The 13,413-nt window shown below is 36.5% G+C and overlaps 1 protein-coding gene across 1 annotated transcript in view; it reads left to right on the forward strand.

Moving 5' to 3' along the window:
• Nucleotides 1-12,849, forward strand: part of LOC136848893 (protein-L-histidine N-pros-methyltransferase-like) — a 1,039,474-nt gene extending 1,026,625 nt beyond the window's left edge. Inside the window, exon 3 of the mRNA XM_067121714.1 lies at nucleotides 12,655-12,849. Within this exon, the coding sequence (XP_066977815.1) occupies nucleotides 12,655-12,849 (195 nt within the window). The remainder of the gene's footprint in view (nucleotides 1-12,654) is intronic.
• Nucleotides 12,850-13,413: the final 564 nt, after the last annotated feature.

Genomic DNA, 13,413 nt, shown 5'->3' on the forward strand with positions numbered 1-13,413 from the left:
TTTCCTTCCCATCATACTGTTCCTAAGTCGATACACGAGTAATTACTATCCCAGAAGGTTAGTGTCAGTACCATCGTCAGAGTTGATTTGATTAGTTTTGGTTAATGATCTTCAGTTAGAGAATTTGATCTATGCTGTTTTGGGAGTAAGATCGTAATATATATTTTACTGAAGTGACAAAAATAAGTATATCTTAGTTTAACCAGACCACTAAGCTGATTAACAGCTCTCCTAGGGCTGGCCCGAAGGATTAGATTTATTTTACGTGGCTAAGAACCAACTGGTTACCTAGCAACGGAACTTACAGCTTGTTGTGGAGTCCGAACCACATTATGACGAGAAATGAATGTCTATCACCAGAAATAAATCCCTCTAATTCTTCATTGGCCGGTCGGAGAGTCGAACGCTGGGCCAACAGCGTGGTAGCCGAGAGCTCTAACCACCCCTTCCAATGAAGAACTACTGAAGTGATAATACCGTGTGGTTAGATGTAGAACAATTTTCTAACAGCTCGTCTGCATCAGTGCTATTGGCAAATGGTCATAAGTTAAGTATAGTTTAGTTTTACCAGACCACTGAGCTGATTAACAGCTCTCGTAGGGCTGGCCCGAAGGATTAGACTTATTTTACATGGCTAAGAACCAATTGGTTACTTAGCAACGGGACCTACAGCTTGTTGTGGAATCCGAACCACATTATAGCGAGAAATGAATTTCTATCACCAGAAATAAATTCCTCTAACTCTTCATCAGCCGGCCGCGGGAATTGAACTCCCGCCCATCGAGTGACAGTCCGAAGCTCAACCGACTCAGCCACACAATATTTGCAACTTCGAGTGACAGTCCGAAGCTCAACCGACTCAGCCACACAATCTTTGCAACTTCATTCTGTAAATGATTATTGACTGCATAATGGACAATTTTAGGATCTTAGGGTAATTGACGTGTTTTGCATTTGAGCACGCGCGCACGCGCGCAGTCCTTTCGCAAGAAACCTCAGTCCACATCCTTCTGCTACGCCCTTTCTCCCCCCCCTCCCTTTTTTCTCCTCATGCTCCACTATCGCCCAACAATCGAGCAAGTTTCTGTCTCGTATTTGCAATAACCTGAGGCCACGGTTTTATTAGTCCCAGGCCGAAAACTTGAAATTAATTTCCTAATCCACAGTCGTGGTGGGGCGACGGGAGGGTGGGAGCGGTGGAGCGGGACACAACCTTTTCTATATTGCCTGGGGCCGCTAACTATGTCGCCTGGAATAGAGTCGCTCCCAATCTGGAATGGGAATGGCAATCTACTATTGAACTTTCTGGAACACTCCTCCTCCTCCTCCTCCTCCTCCTCCTCCTCCTCCTCCTCCTCCTCTCTGCCGCCACTTTATCCCCACTTGTCTGTTTATACGTATTCTTATCGTCCTTGAATTAAGTACTGTCTCCATTTTCCTTGTTTTATCTCGTTTTCTCTCTTCTGTTGCCTTGCCGTTTATCTTCTTTCATCCTCCTTTTTTTCATTTCCTTCTTCGTAGGACCTTGTACCTTAACCGAGGTACCCATCCCGCTAACGACCACTCCCCCCTACCCCTTCAAGGGTGTATCTGTAATTTCCTCCCACTGGTCATTCTGTGTATCCGTACGTAAAGTTTTCATTTTTTGTATTTAAATAATTCCAAGTTTAGAACGATTCTAATAATTACTTTTGGATTTGATTTAAAAGGAGATTCAGTTATTATTTATGAAATATAAGCATCTTTTATATGATGAAAAAATAGCATGAGAATTAAACATAACTTTCAATCGACTTCAAAGAAATTCGAGTACTAATGTTTTACAATATCTAGAAATCTAATTAAGTGATCGTAGGAGGAGATTTATGGTCTTAGAGTGGTCTCTTGTGTTGGCATGATGACCTAGATTCAAACTTTTTTGCAACATAATATTTCATATTACTGGATGTAGTTTCAGTAGTTAAACTGTTTTAGCCATGAAAGTTATAACAAGATATCATCTACTTAGAAAAAGAAAAACCACTTGTATTTTATAACTAAAGCTATATCTCGAATTTGAGTTTAGATCCTTATAACGTCTAAGAGAGAGAGAGAGAGAGTAAAAACTTCTTACTGCAATTAAAATTTCATTTTTTATTCTAATTAGCAAATTTCATTTTTATTCTAATTAAAATTTCATTTTTATTCTAATTAAAATTTCACTTTTTATTCTAATTTAAATTTCATTTTTTGTTCTTATCAAAATTTCATTTTTTGTACTGATTAAAATTTCATTTTTTATTCTAATTAAAATTTCATTTTTTATTCTAATCAAAATTTAATTTTTTATTCTAGAAAGTTTGATTTTAATCCTTTCTCCTTGTTCCTCGTTAACCCCAAGTTGAATTATAGATATAATGCGAGCATTAATTTCCCCCGTCGACAACCCGCTACAATATAAAAGCACTAAGCGTCCCATTGCGGTGCCTCTTCGAGAGAGAGAGAGAGAGAGAGAGAGAGAGAGGAGGATATAATTGTTTCTATTTAAAGTGTCTTGGAAAGGAGCACGGTGGCTGTCGTTAGCCTTTGAAGAAATAAAAGTCTCTCTCTCTCTCTCTCTCTCTCTCTCTCTCTCTCTCTCTCTCTCTCTCTCTCTCTCTCTCTGCAATTTCATATTCATTTTACACGCTTTCTGTGCGTGCAATTTAAACTTTTCCTTCACAAGGCAGCCTACCTTAACAGTTATTTCCTCTTCTATAATCATTACTTCCTTTCTTCTCCCTTTCTTTCTTCCGCTTCGATTTTTTTTTTCATACCCATTCTTTCTCCTGGGGCACCTCTCTCTCTCCCATGCGCCTTACTATACCCCTGCCCACCCCTTTCCCTTTTCTCCCCTCCTTCAGTGTTAATTAAGTATTCAACATTTTTTACCATTATGCTTAACTGGTCTCCATGGGCATGTTGCAGCCATGTTGACAATGAACAGATAAAGGTTAAGTCCGAGGGGAACTTTGGGATGTTTTCAGTGCAAGGGAATAAGACCACTAGGCTGGAAAAGCGTAAGGGCTAAATTCACACTCGCCGCCTGAATGGAAGCAGGCACCGATTTTACGCAGTCTAAGTTTAATGAAATGGGTTATTGCAATGCGAATTTGATGCCTATTGATCCTGCAACAAAGTGCACAATGGTTACCCAGAGGGTCGTGTACGGTCGCCTTTTTTTGTTGTTACAAAGGAGGGGAAACACTCGGCCTTTGTCATTGAAAACATTGCAAAATAGAGGGGCCGGGATTTCTGGGCGGTTGCAAGAGACAGTTTTACGGAACGGATTTCTCTCTCTCTCTCTCTCTCTCTCTCTTCAGGAACATAAATCACACACACAAACACATCAATAACAGATAGATAAATAACGTGTCTACGCCTGTGCTTGAATGTTTGTACAACAGTTTGTATGCACTTTGTTCATGTATATGACTGTAAGCTTATTATAATTTTTTAAAATAATGATTGTAAAATATAAGTTTTTTCAATGAATCGTATTTTTTATCGGCTTTATCAACGGTCGCTAATTATACTTGATTAGGCGGAAGTCTCTTTGACTACCGAATACCTAGTTCACTTGTATGGTCTACAAGGTCACTATATTAATACACACACACACACACACACACACACACACACACACACATATATATATATATATATATATATATATATATATATATATATATATATATATATATATTATATATATATATATATGTGTGTGTGTGTGTGTGTATGTGTTATATACAATACTTATATATATTCACATATATATAATTTATATTTATTAATTTGTTATGGGACTTTTCCTTCCTTCTCTTTTCAGTGAAAAATCTCTATACATATGGATTAAAACAATCTTATCCGAGTTTGTTTTGATATCAGCTACAGTAATTGGCTACTATTATAGACATTTTTCTTCGACTAAATCTGGTGTGTATTGTTCCAGAATATGGAGCATATATAGGGGTTACCGAAATAGTATTTAATTTAGGAATCACCACCTTTTAGCTTCAAACTGGACGAGGCTTGTTATTGCACTTGCCTATAAAAGAAACTGCTGATATTAGTGTTTCACTCACGTTGTCTGCATGAACTTGGAACCCTTAAGACTTCTTCTTTCACTTATTTCAGAAAAGTTGACTTGAGTACCTGAGCTACTGTTTTTGTCATTTGGTCATATCAGGTGATGGTTCAGTTGCCTTACTTTGACTGGTGACCATGCAACTCTTATTTTCACAAATTGGACCTGCTACAACTTACGCCATAGCAACCCAGGGTATTTACTTGTGACGCACTTTCCTCTTTGCTGACGTACGAGCACTTCGGTTTCATTATTTCCCTTTTAATAGATTAATTAACATTTGTTTATATGTGAAGTTGTTTTATTCTTTGACTCTTCTTCCAGTTATGTAGGGTATTTTTCTTTTCGCAGAAAGTTTTGTTTAGTTCCATTAGATTTCGTGCGTCCCGTGAATAATAATAATAATAATAATAATAATAATAATAATAATAATAATAATAATAATAATAATAATAATAATAATGAACCAAACAAAAACTTCTTTTCAGTTTTCTTCTGTGGAAAGAGAAACCCGATTATTGTGTATAATAATAATAATAATAATAATAATAATAATAATAATAATAATAATAATAATAATAAATAGGCCTTTTTACCATTTTTACTCTCTCGAGGTGGCGACGCCCGAAGCTAAGCATTCCGTTTTCTCAAAGTTTTAGTTTTCTGTAAAAGAAACTTGATATGGCTTTGTCCGTCCGCACTTTTTCCTGCCCGTCCTCAGATCTTAAAAACTACCGAGGCTAGAGGGCTGTAAATTGGCATGTTGCTCATCCGCTCTCCAATTATCAAGCATACCAAATTGCAGCGCTCTAGCGTCAGTAGTTTTTATTTTATTTAAGGTTAAAGTTAGCCATGATCGTGCGTCTGTCAACGCTATAGGACACGCCACCACCGGCCAGTGGCTGAAAGTTTCATGGGCCGCGGCTCATACGCCGGTATACGCTGTACAGAAAACTCGATGGCGCTAAAGAAACTTCGGCGCATTTTGTACTTGTTGATATGTTTATATGCTTGCCCACGACCTCTGAAGACCCAAGCAGTCGACTGTTCCTGTTCATAAATGGGTGACCTGATGAATCCTGATTGTAAGAATAATTTAATAATAATAATATATTGTCAAAGATAATAACAGTAGTATTTGTAAAACAAAAATAGAAAATATAATACATTAATAATAACAATAATAATAAGGGTAGGCTAACATTGTTGATAACGCTAGTGTTGCAGTTAAGCTCATACCCGAGTACATATACATACATACACACACACACACACACACACACACACACACACACACACACACATATATATATATATATATATATATAGAAATATATATATATGTATAATATTATATACATATATACACATACATACGCACAATGAAAGGCTGAATAGTGGGCCGAAGGGACAATGTAAACTCTCCTGTAATGTCTACAGTGCACCACATGAATTGCACTGACGTCACTGGTGGTAGATGAGAGAAGAGGTGATCTACAATAGTGTACATGTAAAACTAGAAAGAGCAAGATTGTACAGAGATTGTGAAGAGACTTGAATTACCAATGGAAACAAAGGTGGGAATGCATACAAGGACTGGTGAACAACTCTACTTGAACTTGAACAAAATAAAAGGCTGAAAGTGTTTAGATGAACTCTTTGCCTAGAACGTGTAGTGTGAAGAAAAACTCACAGGACGATAAATGTGTAAAGACACAGAAGTGATAAAAAAAAGTTACCAAAAGTGAAAGGATAGAGTGCTTGGCGAGTATTTTGTTCACGTGGAAAGAGAGAAAGATGGTATCTTGTTCAAAAGTGGATAATTGGGAAGTCTTTAGCAGGGAGTAAGAGAGAGGAAGACTCAGAAAGTGCTCGACAGACGTTGTTAAAGAGTTATAAGAAAGGAAGGCCCTTAATATGGCACAGTGCGTGTAACAGGGTTCAAAACTCTGTGTAGGAATGAAATGGTCAGTGTTGTGTAAGTTTGCTTCGCTTTGAAGTTTATGCGCGATTTACCACGTAACGTAAGAATTAAGCAGTGACTGTCGTGTCGTTTTTTTATCCATACTGTATTGTAATTTGAATATTCATTTAACTGTTTAACTTACAGTTCTACATTACTTGCCATACAGCTTGTTGCATCTAAAGCTTCGACCCCCCCCCAAAAAGTGGTTCATCTTTAAACCCTCGACCGAGGCTTCAAGGTAACTAACATACCTTGCATACCCGAGATGAAAATATATGGTTGTAAATCCAGATTGTAAGTTAGGATTTGCTTGATATTGTTGAATTAGCGAAACATTTATATGGACCAAAAAATATATTCATTAATGGAAGAAAGAAGTCTCATATATATATATATATATATATATATATATATATATATATATATATATATATATATATATATATATATATATATATATATATATATATATATATACATACATATATATATATATATATATATATATATATATATATATATATATACACACATATAATCATGATCGTTTTAACAAGATTCGAATGAGTAACATACGGACCAATACTGAAAAAAGTAAAAGGGATTTCCTTCGGCGTACGTTGTCAAAGACATGAATGAATGTTGCAAATGAAGAGTCACCCTCCTCGTAACCCTTTTCCTCCATCTTTCTCCCTTCGCCACCCTCCTTTTCGTTTTTTCCTCTTCCTCCCTTTGTTCTGATTTATGGTGGGGTCCACTGGAACAACATTTATCATGTCTCTCTTTCCCATTTCAAAGCATATGGGAAGTGCAACAGGTTAGACGAGAGAGAGAGAGAGAGAGAGAGAGAGAGAGAGAGAGAGAGAGAGAGAGAGAGAGAGAGAGAGAGGAGAGAGATCCCCTTCATTTTCTATTTCTCTGTCTCTTTGCCCACACTCACACACAACCACACTCACATATATATATATATATATATATATATATATATATATATATATATATATATATATATATATATATATATATATATATATATATATATATTTATTTGTGTGTGTGTATACTCGTATATATTGAGTGTAAAAATCCTACAGGTAACGTTAAAAGATGTGAGTTCAGAGTACTGTTGTACTTCTCAAATTATACAAAAGTCTTTTTGTATAAAGAAAGTGTTTTGTGCGTAATTTGAGAAATATAAACATTTTTGGAACGCTTGCTAATGGAACTTTTACATGTCAAGGAAGTACCACGTAATACTTATTTGCATCATATATATATATATATATATATATATATATATATATATATATATATTTATATATATATATATATATATATATATATATATATATATATATAATGATAGCATATATAGATATGATGTAACAGTGATGACAGAAGATTTTTCAGGAATCGACTGAGTTTGAGAGAGTTTAAATTGTGTTTTGATGGCGCTATGGGAGCAAATGGTTACGGTGAGAGGAACCTTCGTAGTATGGTTTGATAAATGAACCTTTAACTGGAAAGGGTTGTTTCTTAATATATTGCCTTTTGGTTCAGGTATCCCGGTATGGGTGACATCAGAGTAGTGTTCATTCACAGAACCCAGTGACGCCTTGTGAATGATTGATGGTAGGGTTTGTAAAACGTAGAGCTGTAAGGGATAATGTATCGTAATTTTATGCATATTATTAACAGGGCGTTGTTTTTCAGAATTCTACATTTTGAATTTGTTATTGGCCTTCTTCCCGACATCTCGCTTCTCTCTCTGTTTGTCTGTCAATTTCTCTCTCGGTAAACAAGTCTTAAGGTGAAATATCCTTAGCTGTATAAAAATGTACTAAGTTGCTACCTTTGGACTGTGAGAGCACTCCTGTTTTCTGACGTATCTCTACCTCTCAGTTTCTCCATCATCCTAAGTAGCAAGACCAGCTTGCACTGTGAACAGCAGTCAAAATGTGCTTTTCCATCGCACACTGAAATAATCAGCTCCGGAGTGAATGCATCAGCATGAAGATTCGCGTCTGATTCCGGAGCCGACCGCAGCGCCGTGATGAATGTATGCAACACTACGGCGTATCAAGGGCTCCGATGTTTTTGTTCGTTGCGAGAGAGGTGACATCAGTCATTCATATCTACGCTAAATGGCCGACCCGTAAAAGGAGCCGGCCCCTGTAACCGTTACCATCACAGTTTGCCTAAAAACAAGAGAGAGAGAGAGAGAGAGAGAGAGAGAGAGAGAGAGAGAGAGAGAGAGAGAGAATTGGAATTTATTGTGAATGTTCTATTTAAAGAATATATATATATATATAAAAGATAAATTCCACGGAGGAAAGGGAAACACTTGGAGTGCTGCGAGGCCTTTCGTGTGTCTGGCGTCTTTTACTTACTAGCTAAGTAAAGGGCGACAGACAGTCGAAAGGCCTCGCAGCACTCCAGTGTTTCCCTTTCCTTCGTGGATTTTATCTTTATATATATATTCATCATTTCATATTTTCGTGATTCAGCTATATATATATATATATATATATTCAGCTATATATATATATATATATATATATATATATATATATATATATATATATATATATATATATATATATATATATATATATAAATATATATACAGAAAATGTAAAATTGACATTTGAAAAGATGGAATAGATAGATGGATAGGTAGATAGAGACAATATATATATATATATATATATATATATATATATATATATATATATATATATATGTGTGTGTGTGTGTGTGTGTGTGTGTGTGTGTGTGAGAGAGAGAGAGAGAGAGGAGACAAGATGAGATCAAAGCATTTGCAACAGGTTTTGAAAAGAGGGAATATGGGAAGGGCTACCGTGAGGATCGGGATGGCGAGAGAGGAGGGGAAAGGGCGTGTAAGGGAAGAGAGGAGGGGGGCGAGGGGGGGGGGAGATCTTAATGGTGCAAATGAAGCTTAATGGAAGGGTGTTTCCGCGTAACTAAGTTGCTGGAATGTGTTTTCTCGTTGCATGGGTGAAAGAAAAAGACAAGAGGGGGGGGTTGGGGGGTCGGGGGGGGGAGGGTCAGTCAGCGCTGCTGCTCTTGCTGCTATCTCTGCTTCTTTCCTGCCAAAGGTGCCCCCCCCCAGCATACCACTCCCCCCCCAACCTCCCTTTACGCTATGGGAACTTCATGGCATGATGTTTCACATGTTTTGCAGAGATTGTTTTTTTTTTCCATTTTCAGTGGTCTGGCTGTATAGAAGTAGGTGGCCATACTGCCTGCTCCAAGTAAATGTTTTTTTCAGTGTGAAAACTGACATTCGTTTAAAAAAAAAATTTTTTTACTCTTGTATTTGTTCTTAACCTTGGGAAGAGGGGTCTAGACTTTCTTGAAGCCTTTCCATTTAATGTTTGATGTAAGTGTGCGTCTGCGTGGGAATATTGTGCTTGAAATCGAGTACTCTAACTTCGTCTGATGTAGTTTAATTAGCTTTTTTTATTTTACTTGAAATAAGGAATTATCTGCATATTTCTTTCAGTTTTAAATTAGCTGTTATAAATATCCCCAATTTTTTTTTCTAAATTTAGCGCGACTCATCTGCATGAAGTTGGTATAAATAGGACAAACAATTCGTGAGCAAATGACGTTATTGGTGACGGCGATCCGTATATCGCTATTGTCATTGACGCGGACGATCCCTGCTAAACTAATATCTTAGGTACGAATATTCCGGGAGTAGTCATTTTAACGGTCGACTCATACTCTTTCATATAACTATAAACGTGGTATGTGGCCACGAGGAAAATTTTCTCGAAAATGCCTTAGAGTAAAAGGAGAAATATCTGTTTATATTTTACATCACGTAGCCATTCCCTTGATGGATGTCATATCATTTATAAATATTTCAACAAAATTCAATCCAAGAACTCCTAGTATTACCGGTATCAACCACAGTACCACAGTTCTTGTACCAACAGTTCTTGCTCAACCAGTATTACTGATATGAATGATCCTTGAGCAACTGGTTACCTAGCAACGGGACCTACAGCTTATTGTGGAATCCGAACCACATTATGACGAGAAATTAATTTCTGTCACCAGAAATAAATTCCTCTAATTCTTCGTTGGCCGCTCGGAGGGTCGAACGCTGGGCCAACAGCGTGCTAGCCCTCCAATGCTCAGTGGTCTGGTTAGACTAAGGTATACTCAACTTATTTTTCCATAAGTATCACTTGTAAGAACGATCAGTAAGTTTCTAGTATTACTGTCACAAATATTCCCTACTCAGTCAATATTATTGGAATATTATTCGTGCAAATAATCGCTACATAACTAATTAACATTATTACATGCATGCGTTTCTGTGCTCGGAAACAGCCATTGGTTTTTGTACAACTTTTAACCTCATTTATTCGTTAATTTTTTTTATTCATAATTTCACTCATATCGTAATTTTCTTTCGTCTTATCTCTCAATATATTTTTATTTATTTCGTTCATCCATTATACGCGTGAATTCTTTTTCCCAAATAAAAATCGGCTAGATAATTCAACTCACCATATTTCTTATTTTAAGTAAATAATTTTTATATCGATCCCCTCGCTCAGATAAAAGAACAATATTAGTCTTGGCCAGTTATTTTCCAAGTAGTTCTCGCAGCCGAATTTTCGTAAATCATACCTGGTTTTATTGCCTTATCAACATTTTTCATTATTATTTTCAAAGTATTGTTTCACTTCACAGTTTTGTTATACATATATTTTTTAACCCGAATAAAAGAAACGCCATTATATACTCACTATATTCCTCTCTCTCTCTCTCTCTCTCTCTCTCTCTCTCTCTCTCTCTCTCTCTCTCTCTCTCTCTCTCTCTCTCTCTCCATAATATTCACTCTCCATAAGTATGATAATCCGTACCATAGTCATTATCACCAGTTTTGGTCAGATCGACGGTAAGGAATGACCTTTTTGCTTTTGTATTCTGGAATATATGGAGCCATATCAATCACTCGCTGTTTTGACAGTCCGTATTATCATTTTTATTTTTGTTTTTTCATCATAAATTATATCCTGGTGGAATCTTTTAGCTGATTAAAGATTTAATCCAGTTTTTCTTTAATAATAATAATAATAATAATAATAATAATAATAATAATAATAATAATAATAATAATAATAATTACCGTTTTATAATTTGTTTATCCCCTTAGGGGGGTTGGGTAGTGCCGTCATTGCACCTCATGCGGTGCACTGTAGGCATTACATAAGGTTCATTGCAGCGTGCCTTCGGCCTCTAGCTGCAACCCCTTTCGTTCCTTTTGCTGTACCTCCTTTCATATTCCCTTTTTTTCCCATCTTTCTTTCCACCTCTCATAACAATTGATTCATAGTGCAACTGCCAGATTTTTCTCCTTTTACAAACCTTTCAAACCTTTTAGTGTCAATTTCCGTTACAGCGCTAAATGACCCCTGACCTAAATTCTGTATTCAATTTCAATAATTTGCTCATAACAGCAAAATAAAAAGGTTATTGTTCCGAAGCATCCGGGCGAAATTCCCCTGCGGAACTCGGGCAGCTCTCGAACTCCAGACGGAGGACTTTGCCCTGCAGATGCGCCGAAGGGAAAACTGGGGGAGGAAAGTGCTGTCTACCGGCGAAGAGTAGAACGGAATCACTGAGGCTTTAAGGAGTTACTTTTGGTATGACTTAATAACTGTTTAGACCACGTCTAATGCTTTTTGTATCATATGGTAGGATAGAGTGAGAAGTATCATAAGACAGATTAAAATGACGGAAGTTCCGTATGTAGATGAGGTAATGAAGAGGTGGAAATGGAGAACGGAATGTGGCCGCGTCAACTGGAGGAGTTGGAAGACGCAGGCCTACTTTGGGGGGAGCCACGAGACGAGGGCGGGGATGAGTGGAAATTAGTGGAAGTGAAGGCGAACCAGACGTGAGTGGCGAAATTTCATAGAGACACTTTACTTCCTGCGGCGTTGTCGGCGACGATGGATTACTATTTTATTATTGGTTTATAACCTGCATGTTAGATATATATGTATATTATTTACCCATATGTATACAACCTCAAATTCTGTCCTTATTACAGTGCGCCTCTCGCAACAGTGTCGTCATTTACCAGTTGTTCTTCGTTGCTTTTTCTCAAGGATGAAGGGACGGGTGTTTTCACATTTTTACGCCTCCTTACCGCATAACTGTCTCGTAACGTATGCCTTGCCAGAACACACAACCTCATCAAGTAATGCTTTCATGAAGAATTATCATAGTCATACCCTCAGACCTGTCATTGTCTTGTCCACGTCAATCCGTCATTGGCTGTATAAAAAAAGGAGTTATTTTTCGTTGCTTTCGTGTCTCACATGACCCAGTTATGATAATCACGTCCTTTTGTTGTTTTCTGTAATTATAGCTCGAGCCTTTATGCCTCTTCACTCCTAAGTTTGTTGGACTCGCTTAGTCCACCTCGGCTGCAGAATGCCACGTAATTTTGCACGAGCAGTCGGCAAAGGAAATGTTGTCGGCGAAAAGGAGGGAATGGAAGAAATAAAAATCAGTCTATTTTACCTTTCAGATGTACGAAGTGGACGAACTGGCCCTGGAGGAGGGCGTTCGGCAGTGCTTCATGCAGTTGTCGTGCGACGAGGACACTCAGAAATTCCTCGACAATTGCTTCGAGCAATCCGAGTGGCTGATCACTCAAATATGGCATGCCGTCGCCAAGTCCTTCCTGGGCATGTTCATGACTCAGACTTCTGTTAATGGGTGAGTATAAAGAACTCCTCCGAATGCCCTCTGGGCTTCGTCTCCTTTGTTTGTTATATATATATATATATATATATATATATATATATATATATATATATATATATATATATATATATATATATATATATATATATATATATATATATATATATATATATTTATTTATTATATATATATATATATTTTATGTGTATGTGTTTGTGTATATATATGTATATATGTATTTGTATATATATATATATATATATATATATATATATATATATATATATATATATATATATATAAATATAAATATAAATATATGTTTCTACTTAAAGATTTTATCTTCTGTTTTGTTCACTAAATTTTATATTTCAGATTTTTTAAAATGATATCTTACTTTATGTTATTTGGTAGAAATGCAGATGGTTCGTGAATTAGTTTTTTGATTTGAAAGAATGTTATCTGATAACAGTCCTTTAGTATTCTCGTACTTTTATAATGAGTCTTAGCTTTTCAGCCGTTACACTGAATCGGTAGATTAACTGTGAGGAATAACTTGACAAGTCGCAAGAAGAAATTT

The sequence above is a fragment of the Macrobrachium rosenbergii genome, chromosome 20, assembly GCF_040412425.1.
Source record: "Macrobrachium rosenbergii isolate ZJJX-2024 chromosome 20, ASM4041242v1, whole genome shotgun sequence".
NCBI classification, from domain to species: Eukaryota; Metazoa; Arthropoda; class Malacostraca; order Decapoda; family Palaemonidae; genus Macrobrachium; species Macrobrachium rosenbergii.